Consider the following 22,235-nt stretch of genomic DNA (forward strand, 5'->3'; position numbering starts at 1 on the left):
TTTGGCCCCAATATGATGCACCAAGCATCTGTACTTGGTTTGAACAGTCCATTTAAGACCTTTTAAAGACCAGATATTTTTTTAATAATGTTGTGGTATGTAAAATCATAGATTTCAAAGAGGATGTACTTAATTTTTCTCATGACTCTATATACTAATTATTGGCTAGGGATCTACAATCATTTACCATGTTTCTTCCGGCGGCGCCCTATTTGTTTGCATCTACGTGGCTTACGGTAACTGCAGTTAAACTCTTCACTCCCAGGGGAACGAGGAATACTGTCTGCCTGATGTGGTTGGAGAAATAAAAAGCAGGTTATGGACAGCTCAATGATGACATTTAAAATTCTTCCACAGCCAGATTAAGAACACAATTTCCAATATTTTATCAATATTTTATCTCATTCTACAATATTCAACCCATCATGTAACCTCCTTACATCTCTTAGGTTGAAAGTGATCTCTAGGTTGCTCCAGAAGCAGTCGGAGAATGTTGGATACATGTCCAACACCTCTAGAAGGTCTTCTCTTTGGATCTTGTGAAGGTCACAATATGTCAGAGCTCTCACATCTGCATTTGATTTTCCAGGACGGGCATACAGACTGATCGGCTCTCCAAAGATGTCGTTTTTTCCTTTAATGAGAATATAAATGTCTATGGATTGTCAAAATACATCAGAGGCTGAATGCTAGATTACTAGATGTACAAACAAACCACTATAGCCGCCAATAAATATGCCATTAAAGTGTTTTCTACAAGATAAATGTCTATTGTTACCTAAAATAGCCACCACAATGTCGTCCCTGAGAATCTCGATGGACCCACGAGAGATGAAGTAGAGGGTGGTGAGCACATCCCCATAGTGGACCAAGGTGTCCCCCGGAGGGGCATGTGTAGTCTTGAACTTCATGGCCAGTGCCCTCAAGCATCCTTTGGTGGCTCCCCTGAAGGCTTTACAATTTTGAAGCAGTGTTCGATTGAGGTGCAGACATATGTCCGCCTGTAGGCACTCCGGGAATCCTTTCAGCACCTGTATAGGACAGATACAAACGGAAAGAGAGGAAAAGGTAGAATTAAAACTTGAGAAATGTGGAAGGTTAATAGAGGAAAAAAAACTACATATAGATTTTTAATAAGAGGTTGGATATTGAGTTTTTAAAAAGGAAGACACTAATTTTGGGTTTGGTCAGTTTATATTGACCATTTAATGAAATCCATTGCTCATTGAAAAGATGTGAACATATATACACAATATACAACAGAACAGGGGTCAATGGCAGCATTATAGTAATATGCCTAGATGGCATGTGAAATGGATGCGTACAGATTTAAAGAAAAGACAATAAAAGGGTTGAATAGTTTAGAAAATAATTTTCATATACCCTATTAGGGGATTCCGAGTTAATAGAGTTGGGTCCTCTGTTCAGGATCCTCGTCTCTTGGACAGAGTGGAGAGTGGCTACAAAGAGCGTCTCTTGCTCTGGAGGACCTGTCCTGTCCTGCATTACACAAACCATTGATTTGAATGGGCACTGTGTAATTCTTAATTTCACCTGTGGTGGCACTGCAGGGAAATTACACATTTTATGTCAGGTTTCCTTACAGATTACAGCTGATCACTATGCGTCCCAGCAGGGGGGATACATTGTGATCAGCTTATAGATCAAGGGACTTTTCTAGCTATAGATTAATGGAATGATATGCATCAAGAGGGGATTTGGGTGGGATTTATGGTCAACTAAAAGGCAAAGAGATGATGACTGGATAAATGGAAGTCAACTAGAAGAAGGAAAAGTTCCATAGTTATAATATGTAGAGAAGTAAGGGTGGCAAAGGCGTGGAAGGAAAATAAGGTTATTGGATAGGACACAGGAAACCCGATATTATATATATATATATATATATATATATATATATATATATATATATATATATAATATATTTGTACAGAGAAGAGGTAGATGTATTGGAAAGATGTGAAGTGAACATGGGGCTTGGTGTGGAATATTGATCAGTGGGGTGATGTGTACAGGGATTTGAAGAAATAAAATGCATAACTGAAACTTGACCAAACATCTGGGTCTATATATTAAAACTGGGGAATGACTGGTAGGAGATGAATTGGTCTGTGAGACCTGTCTTAGCACATGAAGGCCCCTTGTCTTTTGGTGACAAATTAGATCTGTAAAAAAAACAAACAAGAAAAAACAACTGCATTTTACCCTCAACAGGGATCCATTTCTTGGGAAAAGTGTCCCCTTATACCGTAGCACATACCTGAGCTATAAAAAGTGTTGTAATAGCCATGGTCTACAACCACTGCAATATTTATGCTTCCTTTTCCTGTTCCTTTCCTAATGCCGGGGTCACACTTGCGAGTGCAATGCCAGAAACTTGCACGATTCTCTCGCATCAATACCCGGCACTACCGGCGGCGGTTCGGACCGGAGCGTTCAGCTGCATAGAAATACATGCAGCCGCACACTCCGGTCCTGAGTGCCGGCGGCAGTGCTGGGTATTGATGCAAGTTTCTTGCATTGCAGTTGCAAGTGTGACCCAGGCTTTAAAGTGGTTTTCCTTTCACAATTTTTAAATTCTGCTGACTTGAATAGGTTAAAAATATCAAAAATGGCAATACTCACTCTCCGAAAGTCCATTGATGCCTCTTCGTTTATGCCCCCAGTCTTTAGTGATAAGCTGCAGCGGTGACACCACATGTGCCATCTACATTGACATGACTGCTTAGCCCCGTGATTGGTTGTAGTGGTAACGTGCGGTTTTATCGTGACATCTCTGCTGCAACTTGTCAACAAAGATCTGGGACAGCGGCTTTGATGGACTCGAGGAGGGTTGGTATCACTATTTTTGGTATTTTTCAACTCCCAGGGCCCATAGTATAAAATAGGATAAAATAGTGATAAATGGAAAATCGCATTTTGGAACATCTATATTTGTTAATAAGACTGCAGGGCTCATGTAAAATCCACTACCTCTCCAACTACAATATTGTTGACTATCACATCATCATATGGGTCATTCATTTCTAATAGCTGCTGACTGATGATGATCAGACCTGTAAGCATTGGTGACGGACTCAACGTTTCAGCAGGATATTAAACCTGATGTCTGAGCAAATGTGAATTCATCATGTTATATTAACCCTTACTTGCTGAACACATAGGGACCTTAAAAATAAGATAAGGCGAGATAGCTTATATTCCAGTTTATTCTTGAACTTGGTTTGATACATAGACCAATTATGAGGACCAAGTACTGTACATTACTGAGATGGTAAGCTTCAATCATTGGTCTGCATCTCTCATCTGCATCAATCAATATACGGATATTGGAGGTTCTCAAGTCCAATGCTGGCGTCCACTATCAATGCCAATGACGTGGTAATGTGGGTCTTCTACCATTACACCACAACCAAGTAGGACCTTTTCCTAGATAATGATATAAAGATAATTATAATACCCCATTATCCTGTATATAGATTGTAAATTCAGGGTATACACAATGGTATGCCACAAATTATTGCCACTGTTTTCTCCTGTCATAATGGCCAGTAATTCCTGCCAGAGCACAAAATTGGTGGCAAAGTATCATATTTAGGGTAGGTCTTCATCTAAGTTTTGAGGCTGGCAATGTCCTACAGTCATTATGTATGGCTGAAGATTCTTGGAGGTTGTTGTGTCTGGCGGCGCACTGGAAAACTGTAGTTGGCATAGGATTTGGGGGGGTTGTAGCTATCAATGCTCTGGGAAAACTGTAGTTGGTAAAGGACTTGGGGGTTTTGTGGCTGGCATTGCTCTTGGGACATTGGAGCCTGTTCAGTACTTGGGACAATGTGTCTGGTAATGTTATTGGGGGATTTTGGCTGGCATTGCTTTGTAAAGGGAGCATTGTAGATGGCAAATGGCATTATGGTACACAATTTAATAGAGACACTATTGCTTGAAAAGGTTTCAGGTGTACTGTAGTTAGAAAGATTTCCAGGCCTTGTGGCCTTGTTATATGGTGCACAGACAACAGAACCAAAAGGGAAAGCTATCATCGGAAAACAACCCCTTATTTTATTTTTTTTGTGTGTTACATGTATTTTTAAAACATTTTGATAATGTTTTTACATATTAAAATCTTGCAATTTTCTCACTGGCCACTTTGGCGATTTCAAACTCGTACTTCCTGTTCTTTACAGAAGACTTTTCATAAGTCTCCTTATCATGACATACAGGATAACAATGACAGGTAACACCTCTTTAAACCGCTGATAGCACAGGATCCTCCAATCACAATAAGCAAAGTCAGAGCTCCTCCTCCTTTCATATTGGCCTTTGCACATGCTCATTAGATGCTTCACTACAAAAGATAGGATCTGAGTCAGTCTACAGCTGCTAATGTACTCGTGGATTACCTGAAAGAACAGGAAGTATGAGTCTGGAATGACTCCAGTGACCAGTGTGAAAATTGCAAGATTTCTATTTTTTTTTATATACAGATCATGATATGAAAAATTAAAAACATTACCAAAATTTTTCAAAAATACTTGGAACATAAAAGATTTTTTACATTTTCTGATTACAATTTTATGGTGACACATTCCCTTTAAGGCTAGTTAAGTCAAGTACATGCTTCAGTTAGGCACTGACTGATAGATCTATTGCTACAGTACATATGAGATATTAGGTATGAGATAAATAGTATAAAAAGATGATAGAAAAATGCACAGATAGATTGACCGATCTTTTCTGATTTGTTGGTCTAATGATCCTTTATTACTGATGCTTATTCTCTTCATTAACATTAGGTATTAATGCTAATCAAGACCGTAACATTCATTGTGAATTTACTACATTTTCGATGGGCTTGACTTTCCCAAACGTGCTTTTTTTTAAATTTTTGATGATGACTTTATAATTTGTTTAATGACTTTATAATCTGCTATTCTAAAAAAAAAAAAAAAAAGTAGGATTAACTTCTCCGCAGAAAATAGTATTTGTCATGCACATTGAGGGTTATCTTTGTCGAGCTGATCTATGTGTATTATAAATTATTATGGAAGTCAGTGTCAGTGTTTGTTATGTCATGGACAGCACTCCGCCAGCAGCTGTGGAATGACCTTGCATTAATGCTTGCTGTACATTCCCCCTGTCAATAAGTCACCACTCCTGGGCCATCATATAAGATGCACCACAGTTCCATGCTACCAGCTGATCGACATGGAGCAGGAAGGAAAGTTTATGCCCTTGCCTGGCAGATGATCTTTGCTTGAGATCCAGCCGTGGGATGAATATTAGCCTTTCAAAGGGAAGAGAAACCATGAGGCCCTGGCAGAGTACAACATCCAACACCATCCCAAAATAATCCTAGGCAAACTGTATGGGTTCAATGAACACAGGAATCCTGTAAAGACAAGATCACAACACACACACAGGATCCCTATCACACTCACACCCCTTCTAATATACCAAAATCTAGTAATCACCAAAATAGTCAAGTTGTTAAGAATTCTCTTTTGCTGTTTCGTCGACATATCTGTTCTGTGTAGCGCTGATCGAGAACCGATAAAACTTCTACATGGCTTTAATAGGGGTTTTTTTATGATGGATTACCAACCATCGTTTCCAGACTCCACAATGTCAAATCTTTGACTCATTTGTATTGATACACGAACTATCTGTATGTTTGGCAGATTTGGGAAAGCTGTATGTTAATCCATTCCCCAAAACAGATAGAAGAACCAGCCGAAAGGGAACCTGTAACTTACCAAAAATATGTTTTTTCTCCACCTGGTGTAAATGCCGCTGTTCTCCTGAATCTGGCATTGATTTTCTTTTGTTCCTGTGTCTCTGCATTCCTGAAATATGACCCCTTCCTTATACGTAAATATAGTCTATGTTAGCCAAGTGGGTGTGGTCCTCAAGAACACACCAGTACAGAAGAGTTGATGACTATGCCCACATCGCTAAAAAGACTAGAGTTACACAAAAAGATGAGAATGCCTATTCTCCTTAACGCAGAGATGCAGAGAACGAATGTAAAATATCCCCAGATTCGAGAGAACAGCGGCAGTTACACCAGGTAAGGCGAAATACATACTTAAAGAAAGTGACAGGTCCTCCTTAACAGATTCTAACAACTTGACCAAGGGGTAAATAATAAAAATAACATATTTAGGGAAGGTTTTTAAGGATATGTTTTAATGGTTAATGTAAAGTAAATGTCATATCTTCTGACATGTAAAAGGCTATGATACGAAATAGCATTAGTGACATCTGAGGGTGAAGCCACCCCACCAACTTCTTAAAGTGTTATTCTCCCCCCCAAAAAAACAAGCAATCTCTTACCCTCTAAATTTGCTGTTGATTGGGGGTCCGACCCGCGTGACCATGTGGGATCCCAAGATTGGTGCTTTGAAATCACGAGAATGGGACTCTGCAGCCACATTCTGAGTGGCTGCATAGCCCTGTTTGGATAGCTTGGAGTTCCAGTAAAAAGACCCTCCCAACTAATCAGCAAATTATCCCCTTTAAATAAAGTGGCCTGTGGCATCCTAGAACTGTGCCTCTAATGGGCTCTCTTTGGCTATGCTCAACTTTAATTGGGATTGAGCACCAGGGAATGGCTGTACAACATTGCTGCCAAGCTCACCTGATAGGAGCATGGTCCTCGGAAGGTCCCAGGTCGCTACTGCAGTCCCCTTTCACTAGTGATTGGACGGGGACTAAGATACTACTATCTCCATATAACATTTTAGGACATGTCAGAAAATTGTACACCATTTACTTTAATGTCCATTTTTCCTGCACATAACACATTCCACTTTTGGAACAAACATAAAAATGTAACTCACCTTTCTGGCACACAAAAAAAACACATTAAGGTTATCCAGTAATACACAGTATATGTATATACATTCCCCAAACACAATATCGGCATGCAGACAAAGCAAGAAACACGACAGAGAGACAACGTATACACAAGAGCACAGGTCTATGGTCTAACACAGGTACTACACACAGACAGGATTCCTGAAGATGTGGTGATAGTCCCAATGACTGCGGGATGCTGAGATGTCACCTCCAACCGATCCCATGTATAGTCAACATTGGTGAATGGATCTAGTAATTTTCCTAATAGATTTCTCACTGCGAAAACTACAATGGCCTGGAGGGCACTTACCCCTTGACTGTGATACTTACATGAAGAAATGCTCCCATTGTTACTCCCTTCAAGAAGACTTATTTGTCAGTTATATGAATACATCACCATTATGTTCATTCACAGTAGCTACATTATACACTTTAGTGCTTACTACCTCTGTTTGCGATTGTGTATAATCTTTCTCCAACCTGACATATTTACTTGGCTGCTGTTTGCAAGGGGTCAGGTGTAATATTCTATTCCATGGCTAACAAAACAGTGCCTTTTTACATAAAAATACAACTTTTTTTATTTCATACTGTGGTTATAAATATTAGATCAAAGTTAGCCAAAGCCACCGATTTTGGTAGGGCATACTTAATATGTACGGGGAACCTCCAAATTCTCACGCAACACACAATCTCAGGAGAAATAAAGATAGGGCATGTTCAATTTAAAGAGGACATTTTCCCAAATTTTTAATGTTGAACTGGACACACTATATAATAGTGGCTGTAGAGTGGAATAATTATTTGTTCTTTAATGTCACCTCTCCATTGCAGGAACATTATCATTCAAAATATTTGGCACCTAATGAATTAACTTTTATTAAGTCCAAGTGGGTGGTATTTTTTTTGCACTGGGGGCTTGTACTTCTTCTCCCTATGTGATGCTGACCAATCATAAGCAGCACAGCAGAAAAAGAATACGCCCCCACTATAGTTTAGGTTTCTTGTGTATGATTATAAAGTGCTAGGAGATTCCTTTAAGCACAACCGACATAAGTGTGATCTAAGGACAGGCAGGTTAGACCAGGAGATCAGAGCAGTATCATTACATTTCACACAATGAAAAACCTAAGTTATGCTGAGGGCGTGTTCTTTTTCAGCTGTGTAGCTGCCTGCTTATGATTGGTCAGCATCATACAGGGAGAAGAAGTACACACCCCCAATGAAAAACATTTGACAACATCTACTTGAACACAACAAAAGTCAATTAGATGCCAAATACTTTGATGGCCAATATCTCCACAACGGAGAGGCAAAATAAAAAAAAAAAAGTTTTATTCCATTCTGCAGCCACTATTACATTGTGTGTCTGGTTCAACGTAAATAATTTGGTGAAAGGTCCTCTTTAAGTGCCTGAACAATTAGTTCTCTGGGAAGATAAGCAGCGACCAGAGGTGTTTGGCAGAGGCTCCCCCCTCTACATTCAGAACACAGGGACACTTGGCTGAGCTGAGCATGCATTTATAGAAGGGATTGAGAGAAACAGCTGTCAGGCAGCAACTATTAATTGCTTATGGGCACCTTTAGCCCGGTAAGGACACAGTTTTGACAGCTCTATATCTCTGTATAAGGAACACCTTGCAAATAGCAGTACACATCTGACCTTTCTGAACCACTGTAAGTATACACTGGGTGGAAGATAGTGCTGAATGTTCTGACTGGAGTTACACTTTAGATGCTATGGATTTATTGCTTGTCCTTTAAATAGGTGGAAAAATATTTTGATCTTGAAAGAAGGATAAGTGTCATCAGCTTGATGGATGGTAAGAAGCATATTGTCTGTGGGTGAAGATGGGTGTTCTGCTTCATATACTGCAATAAAAAGCTAATTCAGAATCCATTATAGTAAGCAGATGCAAATTTCATATGCCTTACCCCTCTATATAATAGGAATATATCTCTATATGCCAATCAAATACATTAAAAGGCTGTTCCTATCTTGAAAGATGGATATTTTGAAATAGTGTGTGAAAGTCAGACACCTTTGCAATTTATTGTCATTAAGGCTATGTGCACACACTGCGGATTGGTCTGCGGATTTTTTATCTGCGGAACCGCAGGTAAAATGACCTGCGGTTTTACCTGCGGCTTTCCCTGCGGTTTATCATCTCTACAATGGAGGAGATGGTAAACCGCAGCTGATTCCACAGAAAAGAAATGACATGTCTTTCTGCGGATTCAAAACCACAGCTTTTCCGCAGTTAAAAATCCGCAGCATGTGCACAGAAAATTGTAAATCCCATAGGATAACATGCTACTGTACCCTGTCTGAAGAACTGCTGCAGTTCTGCTGCGGCCAAAACCACAGCGGAACTGCAGCAAAAACCGCAGCGTGTGCACATAACCTTAAAGTTTGCAGCTGTTTTTTCAGATAATAAGGCCATGTGCACACGCTGCGGTTTTTGCTGCGGTTCTGCTGCGGTTTTGGCCCTGCAGAACTGCAGCAGTTCCGCAGACATGGTACTTTACCATGTTAGCCTATGGGTTTTCAAAACTGCAGTGCTCACGCAGCGGTTTTTTACCTGCGGAAAAGCTGCGTTTTTTTTTCCGCAGCATGTCAATTGTTTCTGCGGATTCTGCTGCGGTTTCACACCTTTAACATAGTAGAGGTGTGAAACCGCAGGGCAAAACCGCAGGCCAAACCGCAGCAAAACCGCAGGTCACTTTACCTGTGGTTTTACCTGCGGCTCCGCGGGAAAAAACCCGCAGGTGAATCTGCAGTGTGTGCACATAGCTTACCACTTTTCTTTCTTAACAGCTCATTTTCCAGGTGACTGATCACGGCTGCTGTCTATCTTGGAGGCACTTTATAAATGCTGTCTGATATTAGGAGGTAACAACTCTCTCTGGATCCTGGCCAGATTTAAAACAATGCTTACAAACTCAATAGAAAAGAGATTGTCACCACTCTATGTTCTGCTGTCTAGCTGTAGTGATCAATCTCCAAGGCAATGAGCTGTAAATAAAAACTGGTAGGCTGTGTGCACACGGTACATTTTTGGTGCGTTTTTTTACAAGTGGAAATGAATCAAAAATGCTATGGAAAACTTATGTCAGCTAATTCAATGAGAATCCTGAAGTGCTGTCCACATGATCAGTAATTTTCCTTTGAGTATTTGCAGTGCTTTTTTATTGCCGCATGTCAATTCTTTGTGTGGATTTTTAGCGTTTTTCAGCTATTGACTTCAATCGAGTCAGTCAAATCTGCAGCAAAAATGCAGGTATAAAATGTTTGCATATTTGCTGAGTTTTTGCTTGCGTTTTTATGAACTTCCTATGGTGTTTCCAATGTTGTCATCTGTATGACAGCACGAGAAATACCAGCGCGGCTGTTCTTAACGGCGGTAACGTTACTGCCAATAAGATCGTTACCATTAGTCAGAGTGCTGCGGGGTTATGCTGTTGTCAGATGTCAGCGTAACCCTGCAGCTGTGACTGTTAGCCGCGGTAAAAAGCCTACCGCAGGTCACCTGCGTTGGCTGATGAAAGACTATTACTCCCATCAGCCAACACCTGCTATCACTGATAACAATGATAGTAGGCGCCTCTGATGGGAGAAGTAGTCTCTCGTCAGCCGACGCCTGGTGCTCAAACTTAAATAAATAAAAAATTTAAAATAATTAAATACGTATTCAAATAAAAATAAAAAAACACATTATACTCACTGAACACCATTTCCTGATGCCCTTGTTTCCTATCAAAAAATAAAAAATATATACTCACCTTAATGCCCAATCCCTGATGCCCATGTCCCCTGTAAACAATCAAAAATAAAAAACAATCATATACTCTCCTGTCCACCATAGTCCACGTAATCCAAAGTGTCACATGGCAATCTCACTTGTAGAACAGTAACATCAGGAGATGTGACTGCTTGAACTGGCCGCAGGCTACACACTGAGCGTCATCGCTCCCACAGTGTATAGTGCTGAGCTGCTGTGAGAGAGGTGATCTCACTTACGGCACCACTGTTGCATGAGAAGTTACACAAAGGTGCCATAAGTGAGATCATCGGGGCTCATCAGCTGTGAACTTTTATCACTGCAGCTCAGCGCTGCACAATGCAGGAGTGATTTCTTCCTGTGTCTGTGAGTAGCCAGCTGTCCTTGAGAACAGTCACATTAGTGACTGCTCTCAAGGTCATCAGGATCGTTGCTGGACATTATGGATTATTATCGTCTTAGCAGACAGGTGAGGAATATTGTTGTTTATTATTATATTTTTGTTACGGGAGATGTTGGCTTCAGTAGATTGGGTGATAATTTAAGCATGATTTAATTTAGATTCAATAAAAGGAGTCTGTGTCATTATTTCAAATAAAAACTTTATTCTGGGTAGGTGTTTTTTATAATATCACTATGGGGTTAGTAATTCGGGCGTCTTAAGGGCCTGTCACACTAAGTGATATCGCTAGCAATATTGCTATAACTTGTGACGTTATAGCGATATTGCTAGCGATATCGCTGTGTGATACTTACCTACGACCCGCTCCCCCGCTGGTTATCGCTGATCGCGCGAGAACGTCCTGGACCGTTTCTCGTCGTCAGCTTCCTGCGGCGCTTCCTGTGGAGAGACGAGCGCGGAGCCGGGCGGGAGGATGTCAGGATCGCCTAGTGTGACAGGTAAGTAGCGACCCCCAACTTCTGCTATGTCGCTGGTGAGATCTGCCTGTGTGGCAGCTCACTAGCGACCACTTAGCGATGCACCAGCGATCTTGACCGCGGCATATCGCTGGTCGGGATCTCTGGTGCATCGCTAAGTGTGACAGTACCTTTATAGATGCCTCTACATACTTATCTCTGAGCTTGATGTCACCTGACAATACAAAAGGTGACATCAACCCCCACAACTATCACCCCACTTGTCACCACACCAGGGTGGGAAGAGCAAGGCTAAGTGCCAGATTTGGCACATCTTATTGAAGAGCCATTTCTGGGGTGGCTGGGAACTGATGTTTTTAGTCTGGGAGGGGGCCAATAACCATGGCCCCTTTCCTAGGCTATTAATATCAGCCCACAACTGCCAGCCTAGCCTTTGCTGGTTAGATTTTATAGGAGGACCCTATGTCAATTTTTTCTGTGGTCCCCCTGTAAAAAAGCCAGTTAAGGCTATGCAAACAGATGTGAGCTGATATTAATAGCCTGGAAACCTTTATGGCTATTGGCTCCTTCCCAGAATATTAACATCAGCCCTCTGATGGTTATGAAAATTATGTGGGAGCTCACACAATTTTTTTTATATTTTTGTAAAAATTAAATGGTATCACAATGCATGTTGATTTCTGCCAGTTGCTGTTTGGTTACAGACAATGTAGGTTAATTTTGTTAACACTCCTACATAGGCTAGGCTGATGACAATGTGTGTGTGTTTATTTAACTTGTTACTTACCAGTTTAGTAATGAGGGTGTCAGGCTGACACCTCTTCATTACTAAACCTAGGGCTTGGTGTCAATGACAGCTGCTGACATCAAGCCCTAATCCAATTATCCTGATGCCATTGCATCAAAATGAAAACTATGCTAAACGAAAAAAATTACATCACAAAAAACTTTTTTAAAAATATCTTTATTTAGCTCAACAAAGCCATCATTGCTGTACAAAAACAAATGCAAAAATCACAACAAAAATGAGTTTCTGCCGCAGCGTTTTTGCTCCTAAAAGATGCAGAAACCTTGCAGAAATGTCTGTAAGCAAATACTCATTGTGTGCACATAGCCTAAATATCTCAATTACAGCTGAGAATTTTAATTAGCAGTAAAATACAAAATTACTTGCATTTACAAGCACTATCCAACAATGCCCATTTTTGAAGATGGGAATAAACCTTTAAAGGCCAATACACCAGATTGGTCCAGTCTATTTTTAATTTGACGACCCTAAAGGTGAAGATGAGAAGATACATTGGCAAGCAAGGGAATCTAGAATGGCAAAATAAAGATATATTCTCCTCATGGTATTGCTGGGTCCCATAGGTGGATATGCCATAAATGATTCCCTTTTTGTGTGGTTGTGTTGTTAGAAAATATTGTAAATTTTCCAACAGGGCCCCAACTATCACAGGTCTTTAATAATAATAGTCTTCATATATTGGCTAAAGGGACATTTTGGACCCCCTACATTCCAGGGCTCAGGTGAAACTATAGTTATTCTCCTGTCAGACACCGTGTCAATAGTCAGGGACACATGCATGATGGTGTGAGAGGCCTGCTAATCACAAGAGGCCCCATGGATTGTGACAACTAGGAGGAGGTTTGCAGGGCTCCTGTCTGGCAGCCATTGACCACTGATGTCGCAGGATCAAGGTCTTGTGAATCGACTGGCTCATCTCTACCCAGCATGTCCTACTTCTACAATATTTCTGCAATGACACCACTTGATGTTATTCTCCTATTCAACAAATAATATGGGGCTCAGATTAATTCATATCTGATAAAACATTTATCTTTTCCACTGTTTCTATCACAGTCCAGGAGATTAAGCAACCCCTCCTCTTGATAAAATGACACAGTTATAATACCACATAAGGAAACCATAAGATAACACATCAGAGCGCGATGTGTTATTTCTTCCTGTACTGATCGTACCAAAATAATTATAAGGATGATTAAACTGGAGCTAGTATTTTTTATTTGCTGTCATATTTCTGTTCGGCCTGTCATCTCTGCAGACATTCTATAAAACATTGGATTATTTACTAGTCTCTAGAAGCCTCAGAGCCGGGAGATTTATTGTATACAAGTTGTATATTTGCCATGGGATTAATTCAGCTACAGTGTGAACTTTATTTCATTATTGGAGCAATGACTTGAATAGTAACCAACTAGACTTTAACCCAACTCGACTATAAAATTCTATAAATATGGGAAAAGCAGGTACAGAGGCCAAGTATATACAGTTGTGCTCAAAAATTTACATACCCCAACAGAATTTTTGCTTTCTTGGCCTTTTTTCACAGAATATGAATGCCAAACGCCAAACCTTTTTCTCCACTCATGGTTAGTGGTTGGGTGAGAAGCCATTTATTGTCAAACTACTGTGTTTTCTCTTTTTAAATCATAATGACAACCCAAAACATCCAAATGACCCTGATCAAAAGTTTACATACCCTGGAGATCTTGGCCTGATAACATGCACAGAAGTTGACACAAATGGGTTTGAATGGCTACTAAAGGTAACATCCTCACCTGTGACCTGTTTGCTTGTAATCAGTGTGTGTGCATAAAAGCTGAGTGAGTTTCTGAGATCCAGACAGACTCTTGCATCTTTCATCCAGCCACTGATGTTTCTGGATTGTGAGTCATGGGGAAAGCAAAAGAATTGTCAACGGATCTACAGGGAAAGGTAGTTGAACTGTATAAAACAGGAAAGGGATACAAAAAGATATCCGAGGAATTGAAAATGCCAGTTCACAGCATTCAAATTGTGATTAACAAATGGAAAATCAGGGGCTGTGTAAAAACAAAACCATGGTCAGGTAGACCAACAAAAATTTTGTCCACAACTGCCAGGAAAATTGTTCGGGGTTCAAAGAAAAACTCACAAATAACGTCAGCTGAAATACTGGACTCTCTGAAAACTAGCGGTGTGGCTGTTTCAAAATGCACAATAAGGAGGCACTTGAAGAAAAATGGGCTGCATGGTTGAGTCGCCAGAAGAAAGCCATTACTGCGTAAATGCCACAAAGTATCTCGCCTACAATACGCAGCACAGACACAGGCCTCAAAACTTCTGGAACAAGGTAATTTGGAGTGATGAGACCAAAATTAAACTTTAGGCCACAACCATAAACGTTACATTTGGAGAGAGGTCAACATAGAGGCCTATGATGAAAGGAACACCATTCCTACTGTAAAGCACGGAGGTTGATAGCTAATGTATTGGGGATGTGTGAGCTACAAAGGCACAGGAATCTTAGTCAAAGTTAAATGAAAGATGAATGCTGCACGTTATCAGCAAATACTGGAGGCAAATTTGCAATCATCAGCCCAGAAGCTGCGCGTGGGACGTACTTGGACGTTCCAACAATGATCCAAAACAAGGCCAAGTCGACCTGTCATTGTCTATAGCAGAATAAAGTGAAGGTTCTGGAGTGGCCATCTCAGTCTCCTGACCTCAATATCATTGAGCCACTCTGGGGAGAGCTCAAGCACACAGTTCATGCTAGAGAGCCCAGGAATTTACAGGAACTGGAGGCTTTTTGCCAAGAAGAGTGGGCAGCTTTACCATCTGAGAAAATAAAGAACCTCATCCACAACTACCACAAAAGACCTCAAGCTGTCATTGAGGTTAGAGGGGGCAATACATAGTATTAAGAAATGGGGTATGTGAACTTTTGATCAAAGGTCATTTGGATGTTTTGGGTTGTCATTATGATTTAAAAAGAGAAAACACAGTAGTTTGACAATAAATGGCTTCACCCAACCACTAACCATGAGTGGAGAAAAAGTTTTGGTGTTATCATTCATATTCTCTGAAAAAAGGCCAAGAAAGCAAAAATTCTGCTGGGGTATGTAAACTTTTGAGCACAACTTTATATTTCCACATAGTAGTAAGGACTATATAGACTGTCATACGTAAGAATAACGTGTGACAAAAAGATCCTGAATGAATACTACAATTAAACTTTACTTAAACTTCCCAAAACTAATTTTTGGCTGCTGATCTGTTGATTAAGTTTACATTTTGTCCAAACCAGTCCCATAATAAACTAGGGTGCTGATCCCTGGGGTTCTTATTCTGGAGACGTTTTTGACAGACATGATTATCCGTAAAAGCAACTCTCCAGTCCAAACCCAAAATTTCTCTGCATTTTAATGAACATACCTTGTGAAGTCCTGATTAAGGATCCTGCTGCTGGTCCTCTGTTCTAGCTCCTGCTGCTCTTCTTCAAGTCAACACCTCATGGATGCTAGGCCTATTCAAGGGCAGTGGAGGGGGTGCCTTGCGTCTTTAACTATAGTGTTCTCAATAGTGCTTTTTAATGCATTGATGGCCATTTTGAACAAGAACATCAAGGGGCCAAAACAGAGAAATTGAGCCAGGATGCTTCATAAGTACAGAACCAGAATGTTCGCTATACATGTTCTACATATAAAGGACAATTTTGGTTCAACTTGAGCATCACTTTAATACCTGATTCGAAAATAAGGTCACCAAAGACAACAACATTCCCATATTGTCAGATCTGTGCTCCTAGTGCATAGAATCATAGAATCGTAGAGTTGGAAGGGACCTCCTGGGCCATCTGGTCCAACCCCCTGCTCAAAGCAGGATTCGCTAAATCATCCCAGTCAGATGTCTGTCCAGCCTCAGCATGAAGAATCTGGCAAACAGCAACATTAACCTTGGCTTTATGAGCCTTTTTGATCAGGTAGGAAAAGTCTTTACTCCAGTCAAATAGGAGATGTCCTTTAAAAGTTGTAAAATATCTTTCTAGTTGTACTTTTTTCAACTGTGTGTAAGTCCGCTGTGAAGACCAATTTCTAAAAACATTTTTTCGTAATGTAAGAATTAGATGGTAACATGTACTCACCGCATTCATATCGATGCCATTGGTGTAGGACCAAGCATGCTGGAAATATTCCTCCAGTCGCTGTCTAAGTGGGTTGGGGATCTGATGGAAGCGGATAAACTCTTTCACACGTAACATCTGGGTGTGGTAACGGGCAGTGCCAGAGTACAAGCGCTGGATAATGGCGGAGACATTGCCAAAGATACTGGCATACATGAGGGCTGAGAGAGACAAATATAAGAGGTGTAGTATTCGGGAATTCAGAAATCAGCTCAGGTACTAGTATGTTTTTTCACAAGGGCCTGGGAAGTTGCCCTCACTGGACTGTGGTTATTACAGTCCATCCTCATTTGTGTGTAAGCTTCAATTTTTTTTTTTTCATTTTGGAATCACTACATCCAGAGAGCTATAACACCCATAATAATTTTTGCCCCATTAGGGGACATACAAATGCAATCAGCTGAACATTTCAATAATGCTTCAGAGTACCAAAGCAACCTTGTTTGTCAGTCTCTGTCTTTGACATGACCTAATAGGCAGACAGCCATGGTAGGCTTGGGGAATTTGTTAGGCCATCCCATTAGTGAACATGCCTCAGGACTATACCCGTTTTTCACAGTTTTATACTCGTACCTTTTATAGTATGGGGTGTTCACATGTCCATGTATTTTTGCAGTATGAATGGTCTATGCAAAATCATGGAGGCATGTCTATTTTTACTGAGTCATGGATCAAAACTCACCAATGCAAGTTATCCTTGAAAAAAACTGGACCGCACTCGGATGGAAAAAATTGAAACAGTGACCAAACTATGATGAAACTGATCAAAAACACTGATCAAACTCAAACCACTTTTTTTTTGCGTACGAGAAAAAACACTGCCGTCTGAAAGAGGTCTTAAAAAGTTAAGTGGCCGGGATCAGAAGATTCTCTGATCCTGTCTGCTCCAGAAAGAGCTTACCTATCGATCACCACTGGGCTCCATCAGTGAGTGATCGCACAGGCAAAGCTATGACATACAGTACATGTACATCATTTAGGGGTTAAGGCGTTGTATGAGAAAAAAATTGTCTGATTTTACAAAAACAATGCCTTATTTCTTGTGTAAGTGACTAACACTAAGATGCAATGGTACAAACAGCCTATATGTACATGATGTATATAGGTATTTTGTGGTTATTGGGGTATTAATATGCATGGTATCAAATAACAGAAAAATAACACCAATCTGTTAAAACTGATTAAACAAAATTCCTAAAGATGAGACCCGATCTGGAACAGACGATTATTGTGAAAAACCAAAAGGTACAACATACATTTTTCCAATTGCTTCTTACCTCCAATGAGCATGACACATATAGAGAAGATCTTCTCTGAATTGGTGTTAGGGGAGACATTTCCAAATCCGACACTGGTCAGACTGCTGAACGTGAAGTACAGAGCTGTCACATATTTGTCCTTGATGGAAGGCCCTGAACCCATATCAGTGTCATTATAGCTTTTTCCAATTTGGTTGGCCAAATTATCCAGCCAACCAATTTTGTGCTCCATGTATGGTCTCTCTACGTTGCCGATAGCATACCAGATGCAGGCAAGCCAGTGGGCTATGAGGGCAAAGGTGCACATGAGAAGGAACAAGACGGCGGCTCCATATTCAGAATACCGATCCAGCTTCCGGGCAACACGCACTAAACGCAACAAACGTGCAGTCTTCAGAAGACCAATCAGAGTGGTTGTCTGTAGGAAAAACAGAAGTAATCAGCATGTTAAGTGTCCTTTCAAACAAAAAAGCGTGAGAGTCTCTATTAAAAAATTTAAATATGGGCTTTTATATTTAGGACTAAAGACATCCCCAAAGAACCCTGTGAGAAATGCCCCCTTGGTAAAGACCATAAAGTTTAGCACTAACTAAATAGGCCCATATCTCTGAAACCTTATGCTACATTAAAAAAAACAAACACTGAAATACTCAGGGGAGCAGCCTGAATAAAATAATTACAGAAACTGCATACTATTGACCTGGTTAGAGATCGTCTTTAACCCCTTCAGACATGGCGAATTTCCATTTTTGTGCTTTCGTTTTTCCCCTCAAATCTCCTCCCCACCAAAAACCTTATCTTTTTTTATTTTTCCATCAATATATATAGCCATATGAGAACTTATTTTTGAGGGACGAATTATACTTTTGATTAACGCCAGATATTTTATCATGTGATGTACAGTAAAACGGGAAAAAAATCCATGTGTGGAGAAATTGTGAAAAAAGCGAAATTCCGCAATTTTAAATTTTTGAATGGCATTCATTGCATTCATTATATGCTTAAAATTACATGGTAATATGGTTATTAAAGTTGGCACCATTACAGAGATAACAAACATGAACTGTGTTTTTTAAGTGGTGAAAAAAATTCAAAAGTTTGTAAAAGAGAAAAAACATTGCTTCTGTTGCCATTATCCGGGGCTGTGTAAGACCTCTTTCACACGTCCTGATGTTTCTGGTACTGGAAAAACCAGTACCAGTGCTATCTATGTCTGTGTGTCCTTGTGTAACATCCATATGGCATCCGTGTGCCATCCGTGTGCATCATCAGTGTGACACAACATCTGAGAAAAGCAGTACAGTTTGCGCTGTGCCCATGCACTTGGTGATGAATCCAACTCTTATCATCATCGTCTAGTCTCCCTGCGATCAGCACGACCAGGCAACGCCGATGACAGTTGCAGTCAGCACCCGTCGTCTGTGTATAGCGCGCATTAAATAAATAAATTTTTTTAAAAATGGCGTGGGCTCTGCCTTAATTTCCCTAACCAGCTAAGAGAAAGCAGACCACTAGGGGCTGTTATTTTTCTGGGAAGGGGCCAATAGCCATAAAGGTTTGCAGCCGATTAATAACAGCTCAAGGGTAGTAAAAAGGGGGACCACGAAACCAGGACATGGGGAACCTCCTGTTTTACAAACCAGAAAAGGCTAAACAAACAGCTGTGGGCTAATATTAATAGGCTGAGAGGTGCCATGGATATTGGCCCCCCTCCCATACTAAGAATACCAGCCCTCAGCCGACCCAGAAATGGGGTGCATCTATTAGATGCACCAATTCTGGTGCTTAGCTTCGGCTATTCTCACTTGTCCAGGTGCGTTGACAAGTGGGATAATAGTTTTGAGGTTGATATCAGCTGTTTTATGTCTGCTGACATCAAGCTGAAGGGTTAGTAATGGTAAGGCATGTATTACACACCCCCCATTACTAACTATGGAATCAAAATTAATAAAGACACACAGAGAAAAGTCCTTTAATTGTACAAATCACTCCCTGACAATAAGCCTCCTTTACCCATAAAACAGCTGACATCGACCCCCAAACTATTACCTCACTTCCCAATGCACCAGGGTAAGTGGGAAGAATCAAAGCTAAGCACCAAAATTGGCACATCTAATGGATGTGCCAATTCTGGGGCGGCTGAGGGTTGATGTTCTTAGTCTGGGAGGGGGCCAATATCCATGGACCCTTCCCAGCCTACTAATATTAGCCTGCAGCTGTCTCTTTAGCTTTTGGTGGTTAGCAAAAATTGAGGGGAACCCACATCCTTCTTTATGGGGTCCCCTTTTTACTAACCAGTAAAAGCTATGCAGATAGCTGTGAGCTAGTATTAACCCCTTTCTGCCATTAGACGTACTATCCCGTCCATGTGCCCTGGGACTTAATTCCCAAGGATGGGATAGTACGTCTAATGCGATCAGCGGCGCCCATGTGGTGAGCGCCGCTGATCGCGGTCGGGTGTCAGCTGATTATCACAGCTGACACCCGGCACAATGTGTCAGGGGCGGTCAGGGACTGCCCCCGACACGTTAACCCCTTGTACACCGCGATCAAGTGTACCGGGGGTTAAAGGGAAGCATCGGCAGGGAGGGGGCTCCCTCCGTGCTTCCCTGAGCCCCCCACGGCAGCGCAATGTGCAGCGCTGCTGCGGGGGACTCCTTCCCTACAGGCCTCCGGATCCAAGATGGTGACAGGGGCCTTCGGGGGCCTGTAGGGAGCTGACTTCCTCACTGCCTGCAAAGCGCAGGCATGAGGAACTCTGCAGAACTGCCTGTGACAGATTGCTGATCTGTCACAGTGATCTGTGATGTGACAGATCAGCGATCTGTCACAGGGCAGTGATGTCCCACCTGGGACTATGTAATAAAGTAAAAAAAAAAAAAGTGTAAAAATAATTTAAAAAATCGCTAAATAAATTAGTAAAAAAAAAATATTCCCCAATAAATTCATTTTTTGAAAAAAAAAACAAAAAAAAACAAATAAAAGTACACATATTTGGTATCGCCGCGTCCGTAGTGACCCGCCCTATAAAACTGTCCCATTAGTTAATCCCTTTAGCGAACCCCTTAAAAAATAAAAAAACAAAGCAAAAAATAATGATTTATTATCATACCACCGAACAAAAAGTGCAATAACGCGCGATCAAAAAGACGCATATAAATATCCATGGTACCGCTGAAAACGTCATCTTGTCCCGCAAAAAACGAGCCGCAATACAGTGTCATCCGCAAAAAAATAAAAAAGTTATAGCTCGCAGAATAAAGCGATGCAAAAATAATTATTTTTTATATAAAATTGTTTTCATTGCAAAAAACCGACAAAACATAAAAAAACGACCTAAATGAGGTATCACTGTAACAATACCGACCCGAAGAATAAAACCGCTTTATCAATTTTACCGCACGCGGAATGGTGTAAACACACCCCCCCAAATGAAATTCATGAAACGCTGGTTTTTGTTCATTCTGCGTCCCAAAAATCGGATAAAAAGCGATCAAAAAATGTCACGTGCCCGAAAATGGTATCAATAAAAACGTCAACTCGTCCCGCAAAGAATAAGACCTCACATGACTCGGTGGGTCAAAATACGGAAAAATTATAGCTCTCAATATGTGGTGATGCAAAAACTATTTTTACAATAAAAAGCGTCTTTTAGCGTGCGACAGCCGCCAAACATAAAAACCTCCATAAATAGTAAATCAAACCCCCCATTATCACCCCCTTAGTTAGGGAAAAATAATAAAATTAAAAAAAATTATTTTTTTCCATTTTCCCATTAGGGTTAGGGTTAGGGTTAGGGATAGGGCTAGGGTTAGGGCTAGGGCTAGGGTTAGGGCTAGGGTTAGGGCTCAGATTAGGGTTATGGGTGTGTTGGGGTTAGGGTTGGAGTTATAATTGGGGGGTTTCCACTGTTTGGGCACATCAGGTGCTCTCCAAATGCAACATGGCGTCTGATCTTAATTCCAGCCAATTCTGCGTTGAAAACGTCAAATGGTGCTCCTTCCCTTCCAAGCTCTGCCATGCGCCCAAACAGTGTTTTACCCCCACATATAGGGTATCGGCATACTTAGAACAAATTGCAAAACAACTTTTGGGGTCCAATTTCTCCTGTTACCCTTAGGAAAATAAAAAATTGGGGGCAAAAATATCATTTTTGTGGAATAAAATGATTTTTTTATTTTCACGTCCAGGCGTTATAAATTTCTGTGAAGCACTTGGGGGTTCAAAGTGCTCACCACACATCTAGATAAGTTCCGTGGGGGGGTCTAGTTTCCAAAATGGGGTCACTTGTGGGGAGTTTCAATAGTTTAGGTACATCAGGGGCTCTCCAAACGCACATGACACCCACAGACCAATCCATCAAAGTCTGCATTTCAAAACGTCACTACTTCCCTTCCGAGCCCCGGCGTGTGCCCATACAGTAGTTTTCTCCCACATATGAGGTATCAGCGTACTCAGGACAAATTGGA

The 22,235-nt window shown here is 40.8% G+C and overlaps 1 protein-coding gene across 1 annotated transcript in view; it reads right to left on the bottom strand.

Annotated features, from left to right (window-relative positions):
* Positions 1 to 22,235, bottom strand: part of KCNH6 (potassium voltage-gated channel subfamily H member 6) — a 57,664-nt gene that overhangs the window by 16,852 nt on the left and 18,577 nt on the right. Inside the window, 5 exon segments of the mRNA XM_073582316.1 lie at positions 188 to 287; positions 441 to 634; positions 779 to 1,031; positions 16,469 to 16,668; positions 17,785 to 18,184. Coding sequence (XP_073438417.1) covers positions 188 to 287; positions 441 to 634; positions 779 to 1,031; positions 16,469 to 16,668; positions 17,785 to 18,184 — 1,147 coding nt within the window.

Source organism: Dendrobates tinctorius, unplaced genomic scaffold (genome assembly GCF_039654945.1).
Source record: "Dendrobates tinctorius isolate UK_male_01 unplaced genomic scaffold, ASM3965494v1 ptg000071l, whole genome shotgun sequence".
Taxonomy (NCBI): Eukaryota; Metazoa; Chordata; class Amphibia; order Anura; family Dendrobatidae; genus Dendrobates; species Dendrobates tinctorius.